Genomic DNA, 23,161 nt, shown 5'->3' on the forward strand with positions numbered 1-23,161 from the left:
CTAACTGTGCTTAATTTAATATTTACAAAAGTTATGTTGTGTGATCCTCATAACCATAATTAATTTGATCTCTGTTGTTGTTTATTTAGATTTTTTTCTAACTTTGTATTGTTGTCAAGGTTGCATTTATTCCTTTTGCATTTCTTTGGAATATAATGTTAAAATTCGGAAGAATAGATAGAGCAGTATTAATGCCTTATTTTTTTGGCTTATAAATACATATTGTCAAGATGACTTTGAAAAGGTTTTGTAAATTTACAAAGCCACCATGAATGAGTGAGCTTACGAATTTCCCTGCAGACTTAATTTCATGTTGTTTTTAAACTTAAAGGTGATATTTAATAGTCAACATTTTGACTATATATGCTGAAGTGAGGCATGTTGCATGGTGGGAGCACATGGACTGGAAATTTTGTTTAAATCCACACTTGTCCAGATGTCTGACCTCTGTAAACTTCAGTTTCTTAGAATTATAAAAATAACATTGAAAATCTAATATTCAATGCTGTAAAAAATAAATGGGAACATACCATACACATTCACACACATATGCTCACACACATGCCCCAACCACCTAACTTGATACCTGGCATATAATAGCTGTGTATTCAGTGACAAATAATGTACTATCAAATATATGTTGGGTATTCATAATGTTTTGGCATGAGAGTAATAATAGGAACATTTTGCTGCCATCAGTGTGCATAGTGAAAAGAAATGGAATTTATGGTTTACAAACCTGTGTGTATATCTAATATTCTATAAAACAAATGTCATATCTGTAGTATGTCGAGAAAACTGCATAAAAAATAAATTCAGTGCCTGAAGCAGCATTGTCTTGTAATTGGTTCCTTCTCTCCAGGAAACAGGTGAGTTGGCCAAAATAGATATCTTTGAATACATTTTAAAGTCAAAAGTACTATTCTGCCTGCCTTACTTCCCTTTAATTCATTAAACCAATATTTGTGGCCAGCCATGATTATAGCTCCTGGGATATAATGATAAACATGTTCAACAAGATCCCATCTTTTTACGAGCATACATTCAAATTCTAAATAAGCAAACTGGATCATTTTGGCTAATGCTAACTCCATCCGATGTAATCCCTATGAAGAGCAGTGAAACCAGGTGATGAGATGGGGTGATGGAATCCCTTTAGAAGCTGTGACCAGGGAAGGCCTGTCTGCAAGCTTTCCGGAATTCACTGTGTTTTCGGTCACCTCACCTGTAAGTGCTAGATTGCTGAGTGGTTCTCTTTCTTTACAAAAATATTCAAGTTGTTGAAAGTTGTTATTGTTTGATGTTTTCTTTTTCTGATAAAATTTAAGAGGTTCATTGCATATTTTTATGTGATCATAAAACAAGGTCTTAGATATGATTTACTTCTGAAATAATACATGACAGTTGGAAATATGATTAAATTGAGAAATTAGTCTTTTTAAGAACACAGCTGTTGTAGATAATGAATATCTATTTGTTTTAGCACCAGCACTGCTGTAATGTTTTTTTTTCTTCTGAAGCATATAATTGTAATGTAGTAAAATGCTTATGTGAAAATAGGGATGTTGAATAATCTTACTAGAGAATCTTCAGGGTCTGTCAAATTGCTTCTTTGTTTAGAAAAATGAAGTATCTCATGTGGTGTTAGAAGTGGCTAACTTGTTAAGTGCTGTAACAGGCCAGTCAACTATAAACTGTAAAAACTATAGACTGGAAATCACTTTATTATGTCTCACTATTTTCAAATAAAACATGAAAATCCACTGATAGCAATTCTGTTAGTTTTATTTGATGATTAAAATGCCTTTTAAAATTCTCATACTCAGAGTATTCCTCAGCAAGGACACGTTAGTGTTGTATTAATAAACAGTGAATGTTTATGTGTTCTATGTGCCTATTTTATTTATTTATTTATTTATTTATTTTGGTATCATTAATCTACAATTACATAAAGAACATTATGTTTACTAGGCTCCTACCTTAACCAAGCCCCCCTACAAACCCCATTACAGTCACTGTCCATCAGCACAGTAAGATGCTCTAGAATCACTGCTTGGCTTCTCTGTGTTGTACAGCCCTCCCTGTGCCCCCACACACATTATACATGCTAATCATAATGCCCCCTTTCTTTTTCCCTGCCCTTATCCCTCTCTTCCCACCCATCCTCCTCAGTCCCTTTCGCTTTGGTACTGTTAGTCCATTCTTGGGTTCTGTGATTGTGCTGCCGATTTGTTCCTTAAGTTTTTCTTTGCTCTTATACTCCACATATTATGAGTGAAATCATTTGGTACTTGTCTCTCTCTGCCCAGCTTATTTCACTAGCATAATACCCTCTAGCTCCATCCATGTTGTTGCAAATGGTAGGATTTGTTTTCTTCTTATGGCTGAGTAATATTCCATTGTGTATATGTACCACATCTTCTTTATCCATTCATCTACTGATGGACACTTAGGTTGCTTCCATTTCTTGGCTATTGTAAATAGTGCTGCGATAAATATAGGGGTGCATCTGTCTTTTTCAAACTGGGCTGCTGCATTCTTAGGGTAAATTCCTAGAAGTGGAATTCCTGGGTCAAATGGTATTTCTATTTTGAGCATTTTGAGGAATCTCCATACTGATTTCCACAGTGGTTGAACTAATTTACATTCCCACCAGCAGTGTAGGAGGGTTCCCCTTTCTCCACAACCTTGCCAACATTTGTTGTTGTTTGTCTTTTGGATGGTGGCAATCCTTACTGGTGTGAGGTGATATCTCATTGTGGTTTTAATTTGCATTTCTCTGATGACAAGCGATGTGGAGCATCTTTTCATGTGTCTGTTAGCCATCTGAATTTCTTCTTTGGAGAACTGTCTGTTCAGCTCCTCTGCTGATTTTTTAATTGGATTATTTGCTTTTCGTTTGTTCAGGTGTGTGAGCTCTTTATATATTTTGGATGTCAACCCTTTATTGGATCTGTCATTTACGAATATATTCTCCCATACTCTAGGGTACCTTTTTGTTCTATTGATGGTGTCCTTTGCTGTACAGAAGCTTTTCAGCTTGATATAGTCCCACTTGTTCATTTTTGCTTTTGTTTTCCTTGCCTGGGGAGATATGTTCATGAAGAAGTCACTCATGTTTATGTCCAAGAGATTTTTACCTATGTTTCTTTCTAAGAGTTATATGGTTTCATGACTTACATTCAGGTCTTTGATCCATTATGAATATACTTTTGTGTATGGGGTTTGACAGTGATCCAGTTTCATTCTCTTACATGGAGCTGTCCAGTTTTGCCAGCACCATCTGTTGAAGAGACTGTCATTTCCCCATTGTATGTCCATGGCTCCTTTATCGAATATTAATTGACCATATATGTGAGGATTAGTGTCTGGAGCCTCTAATCTGGTTTACTGGTCTATGGCTCTGTTTTTGTGTCAGTACCAAATTATCTTGATTACTGTGGCTTTGTAGTAGAGCTTGAACTTGGGGAGTGAGATCCCCCCAACTTTAGTCTTCCTTCTCAGGATTGCTTTGGGTATTTGGGCATTTGGTATTTCCATATGAATTTTTGAACTATTTGTTCCAGTTCGTTGGAGAATGCTATTGATAATTTGATAGGGATTGCATCAAATCTGTATATTGCTTTGGGCAGGATAGCCATTTTGACAATATTAATTCTTCCTAGCCAGGAGCATGGGATGAGTTTCCATTTGTTAGTGTCCTCTTTAATTTCTCTTAAGAGTGTCTTATAGTTTTCAGGGTATAGGTCTTTCGCTTCCTTGGTTAGGTTTATTCCTAGGGATTTTATTCTTTTTGATGCTATTGTGAAAGGAATTGTTTTCCTGATTTCTCTTTCTATTAGTTCATTGTTAGTGTATAGGAAAGCCACAGATTTCTGTGTGTTAATTTTGTACCCTGCAACTTTGCTGAATTCTGATATTAGTTCTAGTAGTTTTGGAGTGTAGTCTTTAGGGTTTTTTATGTACAATCTCATGTCATCTGCAAATAGTGACAGTTTGACTTCTTCTTTACCAATCTAGATTCCTTATATTTCTTTTTCTTTGTTTAATTGCTGTGGCTAGGACCTGTAGTACTAGGTTGAATAACAGTGGGGAGAGTGGGCATCCCTGTCTTGTTCCTGATCGCAGAGGAAAAGCTTTCAGCTTCTTGCTGTTCAGTATGATGTTGGCTGTGGGTTTATCATATATGGCCTTTATTATTTTGAGGTACTTGCCCTCTATGCCCGTTTTGTTGAGAGTTTTTATCATGAATGGATGTTGAATTTTGTCAAATGCTTTTTCAGCATCTATGGAGATGATCATGTGGTTTGTGTCCTTCTTTTTATTTATGTGGTGGTTGATGTTGATGGATTTTCAAATGTTGTACCATCCTTGCATCCCTGGGATGAATCCCACTTGGTCATGATGTTGATCCTTTTGATATATTTATGAACTCGGTTTTGTTAATATTTTGTTGAGTATTTTTGCATCTACGTTCATCAGGATGTTGATCTGTAATTTTCTTTTTTGATGGGCTTTTTACCTGTTTTAGGTATTAGGGTGATGTTGGCTTCATAGAATGAGTTTGGGAGTATTCCCTCCTCTTCCTTTTTTTGGAAAACTTTAAGAAGAATGGGTGTTATATCTTCTCTGTATGTCTGATAAAATTCCGAGGTAAATCTATATGGTCCAGGGTGTTTGTTCTTGGGTAGTTTTTTGATTACCAGTTCAATTTCTTTACTGGTAATTGGTTTGTTTAGATTTTGTGTTTCTTCCTTGGCCAGTCTTGGAAGGTTGTTTTGCTAGGAAGTTGTCCATTTCTTTTATGTTTTCTAGCTTGTTAGCATATACGTTTTCATAGTATTCTCTAATCATTCTTTTTATTTCTGTGGGGTCCATCGTGATATTTCCTTTCTCATTTCTGATTCTGTTGATGTGTGTTGATTCTCTTTTTCTCATAATAAGTCTGGCTAGAGGCTTATCTATTTTGTTTATTCTCTTGAAGAACCAGCTCTTGGTTTCATTGATTTTTCTATTGTTTTATTCTTCTCAATTTTATTTATTTCTTCTCTGATCTTTATTATGTCCCTCCTTCTGCTAACCTTAGGCCTCTTTTGTTCTTCTTCCAATTTCGATAATTGTGACATTAGACTATTCAGTTGGGATTGTTTTTCCTTCTTTAAATATGCCTGGATTGCTATATACTTTCCTCTTAAGACTGCTTTCACTGCGTCCCACAGAAGTTGGGGTTTTGTGTTGTTGTTGTCATTTGTTTCCATATATTGCTTGATCTCTATTTTAATTTGATCATTGATCCATTGATTATTTAGGAGCATGTTGTTAAGCCTCCATGTGTTTGTGAACCTTTTTCCTTTGTACAATTTATTTCTAGTTTTTTACCTTTGTGGTCTGAAAAATTGGTCGGTAGAATTTCAGTCTTTTTGAATTTACTGAAGCTCTTTTTGTGTCCTAGTATGTGGTCTATTGTGGAGACTGTTCCATGTGCAGTTGAGAAGAATGTGTGCCCTGTTGCTTTTGGATGTAGAGTTCTATAGATGTCTATTAGGACCATCTGTTCTAGTGTGTTGTTCAGTGCCTCTGTGTCCTTACTTATTTTCTGTCTGGTGGATCTATCATTTGGAGTGAGTGGTGTGTTGAAGTCTCCTAAAATGAGTGCATTGCATTTTATTTCCTCCGTCAATTCTGTTAGTTTTTGTTTCACATATGTTGGTGCTCCTGTGTTGGGTGCATATATATTTAGAATGGTTATATCCTCTTGTTGTACTGGCCCCCTTATCATTATGTAATGTCCTTCTTTCTCTCTTGTTACTTTCTTTGTTCTGAAGTCTATTTTGTCTGCTACTAGTACTGGAACACCTGCCTTTTTCTCCTTGTTTTTTGCATGAAATATCTTTTTCCATCCCTTGACTTTTCATCTGTGCATGTCTTTGTGTTTGAGGTGTGTCTCTTGTAGGCAGTGTATGTATGGTTCTTGCTTTTTTATCCATTCTATTACTCTGTGTCTTTTGATTGGTACATTCAGTCCATTTACATTTAGGGTGATTATTGGCAGATATGTACTTATTGCCATTGCAGGCTTTAGATTCATGCTTAACAAAGGTTCAAGGTTAGCTTGTTTACTACCTTACTGTCTAACTTAACTCGCTTATTGATCTATTATAAACACAGTCTGATGATTCTTTATTTCTCTCCCTTCTTATTCCTCCTCCTCCATTCTTTATATGTTGTGTGTTTTATTCTGTGCTCTTTTGTGTTTTCTTTGACTGCTTTTATGGATAGTTGATTTTATTTTTTGCCTTTAGTTAGTATTTAGTTGGTCTGCTTTCTTTGCTGTGATTTTATTTTCTCTGGTGACATCTATTTAGCCTTAGGAGTGCTGCCATCTAGAGGAGTCCCTCTAAAATACCCTGTAGAGGTGGTTTGTTGGAGGCAAATTCCCTCAACTTTTGCTGGTCTGGGAATTGTTTAATCCCTTCTTCATATTTAAATGATAATCGTGCTGGATATAGTATTCTTCGTTCAAGGCCCTTCTGTTTCATTGCATTAAATATATGATGCCATTCTCTTCTGGGCTGTAAGGTTTCTGTTGAGAATTCTGATGATAGCCTGATGGGTTTTCCTTTGTAGGTGACCTTTTTCTTCTCTCTAGCTGCCTTTTAAATTCTGTTGTTGTCCTTGAGCTTTGCCATTTTAAATATTATGTGTCTTGTTGTTGTTCTCTTTGGGTCCCTTCTGTTGGGGTTCTGTGTATTTCTGTGGTCTGAGTGACTATTTCCTCCACCAGTTTGAGGAGGTTTTTAGCAATTATTTCTTCAAAGACACTTTCTGTCCCCTTTTCTCTCTCTTTTTCTTCTGATACCCCTATAGTGTGGATATTGGTCCTTTTGAATTGGTCATACAGTTCTCTTAATGTGGTTTCAATCCTGGAGATCCTTTTATCTCTCTCTGCGTCAGTTTCTATGCGTTCCTGTTCTCTGATTTCTATTCCATCAATGGCCTCTTGCATCTCATCCATTCTGCTTTTAAATCCTTCCAGAGATTGTTTTATATCCCTATTCAACCTCCTTAGCTCTTGCATATTTTTCTGCAAGTACATCAGCATGGTTATGACCTTACTTTTAAATTCTTTTTCAGGAAGATTGGTTACGTCTATGTCTCCAGATTCCTTTTCAAGGGAAACTGTCTGGTTTAGTCTGGTCTTTATCAAATTCTTCTGCCTTTTCATGGCGATAGAGATAGTCGTGGGTAGTTGGCATGTGTCAGCTGGGAGAATGTCCCTTCTTGCTAGTTTGTGGCCTTCCTCTCCTGGGAGAATGGCGACCTCTAGCGGCTTGTGCTGGGCAGCTGTGCGCAGATGGCGTCTCTGATTCTTGCCCTGCCACTGTGAAGGAAGCTCCACACGTGGTTGCTGTGAGCTCCTCTATGGTGAGGTTGTGCTGGAGGCGAAACGAGTGGGAGGCTGTTTATCTCTGTGAGGAGCCTTGGTGCCGCGCTGCCGCCCAGGGGTTTAGGGCGCCCGGAGTTCCCTGGGTTCCCAGCTGTGAGCTGATTGTGCCTGGGCGCTTCCGTCCAGCTGTGAGGTCCCTGTCCCTTTAAGACTTTCAAAGGGCACTCGCTTTTCTTTGTCCCAGGGGCGCCGCCTGCGGGGACCCACTCACAGGTCTTACTGTCCTGTTTCCCTAGCATCCACCACACCACGCACTGTGTGTCTGCGCTCCAGTGAGGATGCCTAGGGCTGGGTATTTAGCAGTCCTGGGCTCCCTCTCCCTCCCCGCTCCGACTCCTCTCCTCCCTCGGGGAAGCTGGTGTGAGGGGTGTTCTGGTCCTGCTGGGCCGCGGCTTGTATCTTATCCCCTTTGTGAGGCACTGGGTTCTCGCAGGTGTGGATGTGGCCTGGTTGTTGTCCTGTATCTTCTGGTCTCTCTTTTTGGAATAGTTGTATTTGTTGTATTTTCAAAAATATATGTTTTTGGGAGGAGATTTCCGCTGCTCTACTCACGGCCCCATCTTGGCTCCAACCCCCAGATACATTTTTTTCTGTGTCTATTTTTAAACTATAAATTGATAATATATTTTCTTTATAACCTGGTTTAAATTACTCTCTTTTAATATAATATAAATAATATAAATTATTTATTTATTTTTTTAATCTACTAGACCAGGGACTGGGTTATATTTTTATTTGAACGGACAACACACTTCTTGACACATTTAAGCAGACCTCAAAAAATATTTTTTAAATGGTTAATAGTCTGTGTGGATTCTTCATGCATAACTTAATTGATTTTTGCCTGTTTTCCTATCAGGTAGATTTATTGCCTTGAAAGGTTTCAAATGTTGGACTTTGAGGTATATCTTACCACCTCTCACCATGAATGTTTGTGAAGTTCTGACCTTCTACCGTCTTATAGCAAGATAAATATTAAAGTTAATACAGAGCAAACTTTTTGACCAGTCTTCTCCAAGGATGTGTGTGTATGAGTGTGTGTTTGTGTGAGGGTGTGTGTATGATTAAGTAATACTTGTAGAGAATTTTAGTGCCATAGAAAGTAACTAATAAAGAATATTTACATTAATGCCACCACCCATTTATAGCTACTGATAATATTTTGCTGTTTCTTTCCAATTGCACTTTCTGTGCTTTTGGGTTTGTATATGTGGACATACATATAGTCATAGTGCCTTGCAAAAAAGATGCTTTATAAATATGTTTAATAAGTAAATAAGATAGATAATAACTTATTTTGAAAATCTAGGATCATATATTCTGTTTTCTGTCATGACATATTTACTTAATCCAGAAAAATCCCCAGATATTTAATAAAATATTTTTGGTAACTTCATAATCATGTACGTATATATGTATATCAATGTATATATATATGTTCATATATATAAATATAATTTTTTAAGCTTTCTTACATATTGATGTGATTTCTGCATTTTTGCTCTAGTGTTATGATATACATTTTTACCATCAGCTTTTATCATGATTATTTTCTTAGAATTTTAATTCTAAGGAGTATTGGTATATAGAATATAAACTCAAAACAATATTAATCCTTTTCACCAGATTTTTATTATTTAAAAATCATATTTCTATTGAATTACAAAGGATAGGTATTCATCCAGAAAATTTGAAAATCAGGAAAAAAAAATAGAAAGAAAATTGGGAATAAATTATTAATAATTCTGGCATCTAAGGATGACTTCATGTAAGGTTTTTGATTTGCATAATTTTAGTCTTTTTTATTTCCTTACATATTTTACTGAAAAGGATCATTGTTTTCTGAACTGCTTTTTTTCCCACTTAGTAGTGTATCATTAACATAACCTTTCTCTGCCATTAAAAAAAAGTAATTTTATGGCCTATTGACACACCTATACAATACATTCAATTAATGTTCTCTCGGTGGACCTTTAGTTTATCTCCCATGTTTCATTATTATGAAGAGTTCTAGGATCAAAACCCTCCCTGTGTTTGTCCCTTGGGCACATCCACTGTAATTAAATTAAGACAAGTTCCTAGAAGGAGGATTCCTGGCTTCAAGTATATGAATACTTTTTAAGGCTTTTGAGATATATTTCCACAGTGCCTTCTTACAAGTTGTATTAATTGACATTCGAACACCAAAAAGAGGTATGAAAATGAAAGATTATAAAAAATTTTCAGATCATTATCTTTAAATTAAACAAATCATCTTCTGGAAAACCCATCTCTGTCCGTGCTTTCATGAGTGGGGGAAGAGGGGGCCTGGGTGGAGTGGTCTTCAGTGGTCTTCATGAGGGTGGGCTGTGCTCTGAAGCCTGCTTGAAACCAGGAAAAGGTAACATGGAGTTGTTAGTGATTTTGCTACATGCTCATAGGAAGGGAGAGATCTGGGTCTTCTGATTACCGGTTTAACTAGTCAGCCTGCTCCTTGGGTTTATCTTCAATTAAATTTATTATTCTCCCACCACTGACTGTTTCAAGAAGAGTCACTGTGTTTTCTTTCCAGCTCCTCCAGCAGCTGCACAGGAGATGTGGTCTTGGGAGCAGTACCTGAAAGAACAGAAGTGTGCAGCAGCACCGCTTAGACTCTTTATAAAGGTGAACCTCTGGCGAAGGTCTTATGTTTCTGTGAGGAATCAACACTTAAGAGAATTAATTAAAATATCATTTGTCTGTATAGAACACCACCTATTTTACTTGTAGCCTTTGCTGGAAAATGACCTAACAAAGCTCATCGAAGCCTTAGTCACTCAGTGTTCTCTGGAGCTGGACTGCCAGGGCTCAAAACCCAAACTGCTGTCTGCTGGCCCTGGGGCCTTGGGCAAGTCTTTCTGTCTCTCTGTGCCTCAGTTTCCTCATCCTTAATGTAGGGAAATTATCATACCTACCTTCTTGGGTTGCTGGAAGACTAAACAGCTGTGCTTGTAAAGGATACAGAAGGCAACATGCACATACTCAGGAGAAAGTGTCAGTCTTTCTCTTTCTTAGCTGATGTTACTTGTGTATGTTCACCCAAGGGTCAGATTCCAGGGATCTGTTTCAGTGTGTTGAGTGGAAGTGGTGGGTCAGGCAGCATGTTAGAGGAGAAAGTGAAACCCCTAAATCGTAGCCTGCCTATATGCCCAGAGCAGACAATGTGGATGTGCTTGACCAAGTGATGATTGGCACCAGGGACTTGTGTCAGGGGCTCATCTTTACCCAAGGTGCCACGCCTTCTGCTGCCCTTTCTATTCTTCTCAGTCTGTGTTTTCAGCAGTTCAGGGCAACTTATATTTTAAAAGTCCATCATATTTGCATCATTGTATTGCATTTTGACCAGCAGTGAGAAGGTAAAACTTTTTATTTGCCTTCCTTTTCATGACATCTGCTGAGTAACACCTAACACATTTTATTATGTGAAAGGGCTAGTGATTATCATCCCAGACAAGGCAAGAGAATGGGGGAGATGAGGGTAGCAAACAAGGGAAGAAAGAGAAACCAAGTGCGGGCACCTCAACTTAAGAAATACTAAATATCATCTCACTGGTTCTCATCCCAGTCCACACCCTGGATGCTTTTGTGGAGCTTTGGAGCCTGCAGGTGTGTGTGTGTTCCTGAGACCTCCTCTGTCAGGACCTCCGAGGTGGGGCCTGGAAGTCTGAGGTTCGAGAAGCTCCAGGTCCCTGTGTGCAGAGCAGAGGCCCACTGTAGTAGCAGGTTTAAGAGCTATGCTGTTCCCATTTAGGAGTCAGGTCCCTGCTACCCCCACGTCGCTGTCATTTGATGAGACTCAGTGTAATTGTTTCACCAGAAGTATGTAAGTTCCCTTTGTGAGGGATTTCTTCTGCCTCTTCTTTCATGTATCCTCACAGTGCGCTCACACAATCAGTCAGTGTTGACTGACTTCTGGAAAACTTCCTTACTTGTGAGTGTGGACCGTCGTACAGGGGGCCGGCTCTGTCAGGACCAATCCCGTGTAACTGGCGGTTGCCCTTTCCCTCTCCCCCTGTGCCTGCCTCGGGCCCTTGCCGTGGGGGCCACCACAGGTCAGGACAGGAGAGGGCCAGCTGGGACCAGAAAAGGCCTGTCAGGTATTAGGATCCCTGAGGACAGGTGTAGCTCAGCCAGGGCCAAAGGACACAGGCAGGCTTGCAGCCTGATAGCTCAGCTAGTATGGGATCACTGTCTAAGGTCTCAAGGTAGCCAGAAGCCACAAACATGTAGGAATAGTCAGGAACGAAATGAGAACTTACATGTAATAAAATGGCCATGAATGATCCAGTGTCATAGGAATCAGACGTGCTTTAGGTCGGGACCCTGGGACAGGATCCCCTCTTACCCCCACCCAGGATTGAATCAGATATTTGGGTTTTAGGGGTGAAATGTGTCCTCATTTCCAGAGCCAGGCAGGTTTCAGCTGATGGCTGTGGGGTGTTAGAGTCTCTGTTCAGCTCCTGTGTTCTCCCTCAGCTCGGCGTGGCAGTGTGTTAACGTTACTTCCCAGAGTTTCTCCTTTAATTAAGACCCCTCAAGCCCCATCAACTTGTGTAAGAACACCTGTAGAATAAAGAATTTCTCCCCCAGATTTTCCCTTGTGACCTAGTAGTGTTAACTAAAAAACCTGCAAAGGGAAAATGTGGGGTTTCTGTTCCTGAAGTAAATACTTATGTATTGGGGACTGAGTGATACTAGGTCACGGGTCAAATAACTTTCCTCCCTTGACTTTGTAGAGATCTGACCAAGGAGGTACTGGCAAGCGCGAAGTGAGGGACAGCCTCACGGTGTGAAGACAGGAGTGGGTTCTCTTGGGAGGGTGTAGAGAGAATCTCTGAGCCTGGCTACGAGTGGAGAGTAGTAGTGAGCAGGGGATGCAGGATGATTCCTTGGCTGACAATGTGACTTCATCAAGCTCTTGAACTCTAGCATTTGTCAGCTCTGAAGGTGACAGTAAAGTGTTAGCATGTGAGAAAGCAGACACATCTGACATGTCAACACGACTTTCTCTTTACTCACAGTTTAGCAGTCAGTATGCTTAAGTTTTTAAGGCTGTACGTGTTTAAAGCACCATATATGACCTGGATATAAACATGAAGGAATTTATGACATGGCTTCTTAAAATTTTGCCATTCAGTTGGAATATAAGATATGCCCGTAAAACATGATAACAACATGAGGAAGAGGGTCCATGGTTGGGGGAATGCACCAGTAATGAGTCAGTAAGGGTGGCAGGCTGAGGTGGGCCCTCCTTTGGCCCTGAGTGTGGAGGAGAATGAAGCTTACCGTCATTATGTCTGAGGGGTCCGCATGACTGCAGAAGAAGCTGGTGTTCAACATAATGTTATTCTTACTCTACATTTGTATTCTAAGATGAAATAAATGTGGTTTATAATTGAAAGTAGGTTTCTATAGAATGAAAAGGGCAGATGGTGCATGTCAGCCCTCCAAGGAGGAGGATCAGCCCAAACTCAGTTTTGTATTGACACTGCGTTCTCAACTATTAAGGTTCATTTTCATTGTGTAAATATTAATAATGATGGTGTTCAGGTCAGCCAGCTGAGATGGAACTCTTCAGTTTTGACGTTGAAATGTTGAAAATAAAACTTAAATTAGTTTGCATACCCTGTGTGGAAAATTATGTAAAGGACATAGAGTATTGCTTTAGTTTTAATATATAATTTCCATCCTAATATTTAAGTTTTAGAAGATGTGCCAGTGACACACAGACACATACACGCAGTCAACTCTGTCATGCAAATCAGACACATATTCTACCAAGAAAATGTGTATATATCTTTAAAGGAGAGTATGCTTACTTTATTTGCACACACAGTTTTTGCATATTTGTAGGTGTATTTTAAATTTCTTTTGATACAAGATAGTAAAGTGTTTTATATTTTATAATTTATTTTACCGTCTGGTATAATGAGTGTACAAGGATATAAACACCTTCTGTTGACATAGAAAATTCAAAAACAGTTTCTTTTCATTATTGGTAAAATGTACCTCTCTTGATTTGACTTAAACTTTAAAATATTTTTTCTTTTCTTTTGAGGTTGGTCTTAAGAATCTTTCTCTCTTTGTTTCCCTGCCAGTCCATCACCTCAAGTCCAAATCAGTCATCCTGAAATCCAGGGCCCCACAGTAGCCCATCTGCAGATGCACATCAACACAGAGCTGCTTCCCTGCCTGTCGGGCTGCAGGGAGACGCACTGACCCTGCCTTTCGGGGTCTTTAAACAAGTTTGAAGGCCTTCGTGTCTTTTTTTCTGCAAACCTCATAGGTCCATGTCTGCCTGAGACCTTCTCCTCACTGAGGCGCTCCCAGCCTGCTCTCACTGTGCACGTGGACTTGAAGCCTTCATCTGCCCAACTCACATGGGTAGAGTCAGAGTCAGGGCACAGCACAGGAGTGGCCTGAGGACAGATGCTGTCTGACAGTGAGCAGACCCAGCTCTGCCTGCACCAGCTTTCCCCTCCTGCCCCCACCCCACTAGGGAAATAACACCTGTGGCATCATCAGGCCTCCCACCCAGGGAGTGTCCTCTCTGCGGACAGTGAGTCCCACCAAAGCACACATCCCTGTTTGTCATCCTTTGTCACTGGCTTCTATCCCCAGGCATTTGTTCTCCCCAGCGAGTGTCACATTGCTGGGAAGATGGGCTAGACGTGTGCTTAGGACTCTGAAAAGCAGGGACATGGCTACATTTTTGAAATAATTTGCTAATTCAAAACAAAGTAGAAGTCATCATAAGAAAAGTTAAAATGCTGTTAGAGTTCTTTATGTAAGTTTTGTAGTGTAGTGATATAGTTGTCATTTAAATTCCATGTAGCTAAGGTGGTGCATTAATTTCCTGCCGCTGCTGTAACAAGGTACCATAAACTTAGTGCCTTATAATAGCACAAATTTATTATCATGAAGTTCAGGAAGCCCCAAGTCTAAAATGGTGAGGCTGTGTTTTTCTGCATCCTGTAGGGGAGAATATGTTTCCTTGCCTTTTCCAGCAGCCAGAGGCCACCTGCTGCCTTTGGCTTGTGGTTCCACATCACTCCAGCCTCAGCTCCCATTGTCAGATCTCCTCTGACCTTCTTGCCTCCCTCTCGTAAGGACCCTTGTGATGACACTGGGTCCATCTGGATGTTCCAGGATTTTCAAGATTCTTAATTACATCGGCAGAGTCCATTTTGACATGTAAGATACCACATTCATGGGTTCGGGAATAGGACATAGACATCTTTAGGGCCACTGTTATGCCTACCACAGGTGCCATCCCTTTTCATAGCTGGTTCTGGTCTGTCCCTGCCTCTAGCCTAAGTGACTTCTCATGGGTCGGCTTCCTCCTGTCATTCTCCTGCAACCTCTGCACCCCTCACAAATGATGCAACATCCTTGATAGTTCAGCACGTCTGGCCCTCCTTTCTCCAGTCGAAATGCACACCTGCCTCCCCTGGTGGCCTCTGCTTCTGAGGAGTGCTTCCCTCTATGAAACCCACTTCTCCTTCCATCCAGGCCAGTAGGCCTGGCATTCTCCTAGCCCCCTGCCCACCCATTACTACCCTTTCACTGCCACCCCTGCCCAAGCCTCTGTGAGGTTTGTGCCATCTCATGGCTGTTCCTGCTCACTGCCTCATTAGTGTGCGTGTGTGTGTGTATGTGTCTCTGTGCATGTTCTCACCACTTCTCCTTGTGCCTTCCCTGTCCCCCCTCTGCTCCCCTCCCAGGGGAGGTCTTGTCCTTGGACATTCTCCTGCCCGGGTGACAGTCCACCTTCCCCCCTCATGCCCTGAGTGCTTCCATCCAAGGGCCGGGACCCCCTTCTCAGCTCAGCCCACCTGCCTCATGGCTGTACTTGCGAACGTCAGAACTGACCCTCTTCTGTGGTGTTGCTCTTCACCTCTCGCCATCCTGTCTTGCCCTCTGTCATCGAGCTCTCTCTCCTGGTACCCCGTTTCTTGTAACTAAGTTGTGTGGTTGTTTAATCTTCCTCCTTCTCCCTCTGGCTTCCCCTCGTCAGTTTATCCCCAGGTTCTGTTCCATCAGCCATTCTCCTGACAGGATCCTCAGCCCCCTTGTCACCTTGTCATCTTTTCCACATACACACCTGCCAAAATCTCAGCTCTGCATGAATCCTGTTTGCCTTCTGACTTCTGTACCTGGGCTGCCAAACAATGCAGAGAAGAACCTCAAAGCCTTGCAAACGGGCAGCACTGCAAACCTAGTCTCCACTGCTCTGAGCGGTGCCTGGCCATCCTTTGCAGTTGTCGTTCTGAGGGCTGTCTGTTGCCCAGAAGGGCAGTTCTCTCGGGCATCATCTGTCACTCTGGGCAGAAGGCGGTCACCTTTGGTGGGTGTGCTGAGATCCCCTTCAGCTCCTCCCACAAACCTGCCTCCCCGACACCTACTCCTCCCTCTTTCCCCTGCTGTCCTGGTGCCTCCTGTTGTGCTGGAGGAAGGTCCTCCTCCTGCCCATCATCCCTCTGCCTGTGCTCTGGACCCTTCCAACTGCAGTTTTTCTAGAGATAATCTATCTGTCAGTTAGCTCATGTCCTGCTTCTGAGTTAACTTTGCTTCCCTTCTGAACTTTTCCCTTTAGAATACAAATATGCTTAAGCCTGTTCTGTATTTAAGAAAACATACTGCCCCTTAATTCTGCATTTTCTTCTCTAATTCATTTCCTTGGTGCAGTCTAGCTTCTTGAAATTTCAGATGGCATTTTCTCTTTTCTTGATTTTTCTGACCTTTTCGCCTTCCAACCTTTGCAACCTGACATTTACTCCTACCACCACTGGAAAATACATCTGCAGATGTGGACGTGACCTCCAGGATTTCTCAGCCAGACCCACAGTAGGCATCATCTTTACCTCCTTCCCTCCAGAGCTCTGTCCACTGCCAGCATCTGATTTTCCTTATTCATAGCCACTCCTTGCCAGGCCTTCTGAAAGTCCTTTCCTTCCCCTGGCTTAGTCTTAGGGCCCCTTTCTGCATGACTCCTGGGGCATCTGGTCTGTCTCTTTCACTTCCATTCCACCTAGTTGCAATGGTTCCCTAATTCCCTGGTCTTCCTGACTCTTTGCCTGGATCAGCACATCCAAACTGGGCTCATCTTCTCTGCCTCCTTCCATGAGCCTTCTCTGGGCTCCTTGTCCCCTGCTAGCCAGCTGGAGTCCATTGTCTCTCTCTGCTCTGTGTATGTTTGGTAATCTGGTTGCTCAAGTTTTGCCTCTTAAATCTTCAGTTCCTTCTCCCTGCCCCTACCACTACTGCCTTCATTTAGGAAGAAGTCCTGTTGTGGGTTTTTTTTCCCACATAAATAATAGCAAAACTTTCTTAAGTGGTCTCTCTAGCCAGGCTGGCCCCACCTTGAACCTTTCCTGCACACTTGTTGTCAGCATGATCTTTGTAAAAAGTAGTTCTGTTTGTGTACTTCACATGTTTGACTGTCTTCTGTGTGACCAGTTCGTCTCTCAGTAGAACTGTAATCTCCTTGGCGACAGCCTGGGTCTCTTTATTTTTAAAATTCTCTGCTTTCTGGCTTTCTGGGAGAGGTGCCTTTTATTTACATGGCGCCTCACTCAGGCCTTTCGGCTTCTTTCTTCTCTCTTACAGAAGGTCCCTGATGCATTGTCCTGACCCTTCATTTATTTAACTGAAAATGGCAGATCATATCTCTCCCTTCTCAGGGACTGTTGAATAATTACATGTCATGTATATAAAGTGTCTGACGTACAGTTCACTTCATTAAATGTAAGCAATTCTTAGGTCATACTTTTCTCCAATTCTAGTCCTTTACTCTTCTGGAACCTTCTGTCTGCCCCTCCTGATAGCATGCGTTCAGAACACTTGCCAGGGCCCTGTCCCCCTAGGCTTTGTCCTTGTCAGGACTTCCCTGATTTGACCTCAGGAACACTCTTGCTGTGCTCCTTCAAGTGTGGCCTGCCAAACAGTGTGCCTGACTCGATTTCCTGATCTTCTGAACTTCAGGGTGTGTGCCAAATTTGGAAACCACCCGTCATTTGAGCTTTACCTGAATCTGAATGTTGGCAGATATTGGTGTCCCAAACCTTTCACTCTCCTGTTATGTAATTCTTCCTGCTTTGACAGTTAATGACTCACTGACTTTCTTCATGAGGAAAACAGAAATATTTCCTCTTTTGATTTCCTTTGTCTCCTAAAACTAGGCAAAATTACTCTGTGGATTTTGGTGTTTTTACTTTAACTCCCCTGCTTTCTTCAGTGGCATCTTTATCTAGGACACTCCTTACTCCACGTTCTTACATCATATGCTTTCCTTCTGCCTCTCTTAGAATCTCTAATAATCTGTTGTGATTTTCATCTGTTCTGATAAGGAAGTTCCAGCTATCTGTAGGATGTTGGGGGGAATATAATTCTTTGGGAAGAGTCTGGGAATAGTTGGGGAACAAAGACATCTTCCTAATTTAATCTGATTGTCCTCCATATAAGACAGTTTTATTTGAACACATTCCTGCTTGCTCTCCATTTTTCTTACTTGAAGTCCAAGTTAAAGGAACAGCTCTCTCACTCTCTCTAAATTTAACTTCTTCAGCCAGACCTGAATTATATATTTTTTAATCTGATTTTGCTAAATATGCCAATACATTAAATGGTATCTGTGAAACCTGTGTGTGTGCTTTGTTTTTGATAAAACCTGGATTTGTATTCAGGTCTCCAGGTGCAGAAAGATGCTGCCATGAAAATTCATGCTTGTCATAACTCCCTGTAAACTTCTTGGAATCTAGAACTTTTCTAACCAAAGCAATTCCATCAGATGTCAAGTTTGTGTGCCTTGACCGTGCTTCCATATTACTTGAGAGTCACTGAGAACACTACCATAGCTGTAATATAGACCCTTTTTCGACAAGGTTTAATTATTAATCATGGGCCACGTGATGACCATGCATCACTTTTTTAGTACTTGTATAAAGTGTAATGAAATAGCTCATGGTATTATGAATTCTGATATGTATTGTAGCCTGATATTAAAATTGTAGCCTCAGACCGTGTGCTATTTTTATTTCCCTAAAGTGTTTACTTATTTTTCTACCAACTGCTTTTGTCCTGTATATGTATTTTATTCCCTCTAGTTTTAAGATAACTTCCTTGGTTTTTAATAGTTCGCCCAGAAAAAAAGAAAAAAACATGTTTTGACAAAGACTTGTGTGTATTATGTTTAGATGTTTGTTTGGTTGGGATTTAAATCACAAGGCATATAGCTGTTCAGAGGGGTCTAAGGTAGGGCAGAGAAAGCAGTGAGTTTTAAAACTGAAATGTAGCCTCACAACATGAAGTCATTCAGACTGATTAATTGCTGTGACTCTGAAGAACAGAGCAGAGTTCCCATTCATGTTCATTTCTCATATTCTCTAAAGCTCTGAGTTCTGGGGCTAAACTGAAGAACATACTGATCTTGTGGCTCAGATGCCATTCCTATTCTTAGAATCCACTTCGCTGAAATAGTGTGCTTCACTGTCCCAGGGAGCTGTGACATGGTTGAGCAGATCTAAGTAGTGGAGCCAGAGAGCAGGGTCAGGCTGCTTTCCTCCTCTTGGCGGGTCTTAAAGTCCCAGGAAGGCAGCTTATCGGCAGTGCCAGCTGGAAGCCCAGTGTCATGTTCAAAGCTGTCCAGAGGAAGAGAAGGTAAAAATAGAAAATAGGGGTGTTCTGAATCAAGGGCAGACAGTTCCACAACTCTTCTGTAAAGGAAATTTATATTAGAAGCATCCTTGTCTTTTTTCCCTTTGAGAGTTTAGCCATTCGGGAAATGATATGTGGGTTCATTGTTTTAGATACTAGACTCAGAGGATTTGTGGAATCCACTCAGTGATGGCCAGTGTATTATCAGACAACTTTAGAATTTATTTTGAAAGAGCTCTTTATACAGTCCTTTATTTTATACTGTGTGTGTTCTTTTCCTTTGCTCATGAAGTTCTTTGTTGCTCTAAAGCTGCCGAAATTCAACATTTCACTCACACTTGTTATGTGCTTTCTTTTTCTTACAGACTAGAATTCAGTCAGTGGTTAGGTTAGGTGACTGGAGATACATTTAATTAGTCAAACTTCTTCCTTTCAGTAGATCAGTGGGTTCTGGGGAAATGGGAATTTTTGATCCAAGATTACAAGTAGAAGAGATTTACAAAAAAAAAAACCCACGAGGAATTACATTCACTAACTTATTACAGTATACTTTTGTTGTGCTGTGAATTCTGTGTTCTCTATTTGTAGAAGCCTGTTGGTATTATCTTGGCAGCAGTTTGGGATTCATAATTAATCTATAAAAATGTTCAAAATAATGAAGTAGTCTCTAAAATGAGAGTTTAAAAATACACAACCATCTATCCTTCACTGCCATCTTAACTGAAGCTTTGCAGCGATTTATGTTTAATTATGTAGGTGATCATTTTTCCCAATTAGCCTAACTATTTTGCCAAATAGATGGCAAAAATAAACGTCAGTTTGAAAAGCAGAATTTGAAGCATGCCTTTCTGCTTGGCCTGTGTATCATATCCATGAGGAACAGCTGCGGTGAACTGCTGTCTCTGCTTATTAAAGTCTCTTAAATATGGCATTTAGTCCATGGATTGATTAATGAGAGATTCTCTTAAAGGACAGCCATGTGACTCAGTCTTTTTTTAGGTCTTAGACCCCTTTGAACAGCTAATGAAAGCTATTGATAATCTCTTTAAAGAAGTGCTTAAATCCATTTGCACACAAAATTTTATATAAGATTCAGGAGGTTTCTAGAACCCCTGAAGTCATGGACCACACCCTGGCTCCACCATTAAAAACAACTACATTAAGATGTAATTTAAACAAGAATAGAAAAAAAAATGTGTGTATATATATTGAGGGAATGTGTATGTGCATATATATATTTTTAAGTTCTCAATTTTCTCTGATTAAAACATGTTTTAGAGAAAGCCAAGCAGGGGGGTGTTATAATATTCTTGATAATTTCCACTGTTAGCTCAGATGAAAATCATAAAGCTTCTTGAGGCAAAAGCAAGGAAGGAGTTTGATACCCTCTCATAGTCTGCTAGCATCTGGCAGTGACTATACTTTTGTGGTTGAAGATTCACTGCAAGATACCTGGGAGAACAGTGAAGCTGTAGTAATGCACACAGAAATTTGGAACTAAAAGGTAGATACAAAATATCATTGTTCATGAGCTGTCCATAAAGTCCTTAAAGGTATCGGTAGATGTTAATAAGATTATGAAAGTAAAAATTCCTGCATTATGGAAAACTTGGGAATTTCCTTCAAGGCTGCAACCTGGATGTCAGATGAAACTCCCCTGCCTCCTTCAGCCCTCTTCATGGCTCTTTTTGCCCTCCATCTATATTTATTGTTATATATGCTGTTGTGGTAGGAATATAAGTCACTTTTTCTCCCTAAATGGATAGTCACGTATCCTAATGCTGTTTATGTTTACTCCCCTGATTTCAACTGCCACCTTTGTTCTCTCTTAAATTCTCATTATATGGAGGTATGGCCCTCTCCATGGCACTCTTTACAAACTTATGACATCCGGGTATCATTTAATGGTAATATAGTACATATTCAGACCCCCGATTTTTAGATATTTTGGAAACTCATTTTAAGCTTTAATTATAAAATGAATGGTTAAAACTTATAATGTCTTTAGGCATTGAGTGGGGTAACGTGGCCTATAACCTTTCAGAATGATCTACCATTGTGACCATTGCCCATATGCTCAAGCCAGACACATGTTTTCATCTCTGGCACATAGTGTAACCTCTTGTGTTGTAATTTGATCATCTGTAAAAGCTATGTATAACATTGATTTCATAGGGTTTTTTTGATGGTTCGATGAATTGATATTTATTTATAAAATGCTTAGAACAGCATCTGGCCCAGAGTTAAATGCTATGTAAGTGCTTGGTGTATGAAAGTCATCTGAATATGGCTGATAAAGGATAGCTCAGGCTCTATAACCATTCCTTTTCATACCTTATTTTTTATTTCTGTTTAATAACAAAATTGTCTCTATTATAAGTTGTTGGTGATGATAGTAAGTGTTTGGTGGTTCTTCAGATAGATCTAGGTCATCTTGGAAATTCAGATCAAACATAAGCCCAGACTCCTTTTGTTTTATCAAATGATAAGTCAGCAAGAATATCCCAGTTAAAAATCTGGCAGGTTGATTCTCTACTTCAGAGAGAGCTGCAAATGCATTCATATTTTCTCTGGTTGTATTTGGCTCAGGAAAATGCTTTCCCATGTTCCTTTCAGCAGTGTTCGAATTTTTTACACTACCAAAAACACGATTGTTTTTTTTCATCATGGAATAGAGAAAATCAGGTGTTGATAAAGAGTTAAAAATTCTCTGTGGTCAAGCTGTTTGCCTACCTAAGACTTCCTGATATCATTTAAAAGTGTGATATTTCACCCCTGGAATGAGACATTGAGACAATTTGAGATTTTGAAGATGTTGCTGAGATAAACCATTTAAGAAAGTCACTGAATTCATGGAAGTGGTGTTTGGTGTTAGAAGAAATTTTGTTTTCATCACCTGCATATAAAATTCCCATGAGGATCTTTCCCTTTGACAGCCATCATGTGAAGATCTGCAAACCAGACACCTGTGGTCCTTGTCTGGTCCTTTGCACAGCAGCTAAATATGTGTGCCTCAGTGGCTCTGATTCTACTGCATGTCCAGTTTCTCCCATTTCTTTCAATGTTGAACCAAGATCAGGAAAATGTTGTTGTCTACCAACAATAAAATATATGGGTGCTCAGATAGAATCTTTCATTTAGCATAGTGACTCTTTTCTGTTACACACATGTATGTCTAGCTAATGCTGCACTGGTGCTCATGGCTGCCAAACTTCTGTAGTCTATATAGTGGCTCAAAAACAATACTTACGAGCATAATCCCTCTGCTCCTGTAGTGCGGTAAACCAAGTAAAATGTTGCCCAGAATTTCTCATGTATGTTTACTAAGGTGTCGAAGAGCTGTTCATGCTGTACATTTGTGACTTTGTCCATTCTTGTAGCAAAGATCTACTGGCACACACATGATAATGAGTGCCTAGTATTTCCTAAAGGAATGTTGCTGGTAGCCTTCTGCTTTTCTCTACTATGGTATTTTGTGGTTTTTTTTTTTTTTTTTGCTTTTTGTTTTCCTAATGCTCTGACTCATTTTACTTTTAAGTAATAGTATATCATTTGTACCTGCTTTTGCTATAACTTTCAATAACTCCTTCTCTATCATTAGTGACACAAATCATCAATTTCATACTAGAAAACATTATTTTGCCACTGTTCTGAGAAAAGAAAATGACAAAAAAAACCAACTTCTGTACCGAAGAATGCATGGCACTTCCTTGGAAATGCCCCTGAGGCCGTGCATGGCCTCCAGCCAGGTTGTGTTTTGTCTGCTTTGGTGCCAGTCTGTCCCCTTGTGTGGATCAAAGAGTTGGCAGCCTTTCAGAAGAGTTGGGTCCTTAGTTATGCTCTACTACTAAACTGGTTGGTAACCTTGAGCAATTCTCTTAACCTCTCTGGGCTTGAATTGATTTATCTGTAAAACCTTATGATTTTTTATGACCGAATTTAATGGGCTTGTTTGCTTTAAGTGTGTGATTCCACGTCCCCTTTTTCATTGTAAAATATCATTTTATAAGCACAGCTATCAATTTATGCTCATAAAATATA

At 40.1% G+C, this 23,161-nt stretch overlaps 1 protein-coding gene across 1 annotated transcript in view; it reads left to right on the forward strand.

Moving 5' to 3' along the window:
• L3MBTL4 (L3MBTL histone methyl-lysine binding protein 4) overlaps positions 1 to 23,161 on the forward strand; it is a 503,654-nt gene that overhangs the window by 118,072 nt on the left and 362,421 nt on the right. Inside the window, 1 exon segment of the mRNA XM_057504056.1 lies at positions 9,999 to 10,090. Coding sequence (XP_057360039.1) covers positions 9,999 to 10,090 — 92 coding nt within the window.

Source organism: Manis pentadactyla, chromosome 6 (assembly GCF_030020395.1).
Source record: "Manis pentadactyla isolate mManPen7 chromosome 6, mManPen7.hap1, whole genome shotgun sequence".
NCBI lineage: Eukaryota > Metazoa > Chordata > Mammalia > Pholidota > Manidae > Manis > Manis pentadactyla.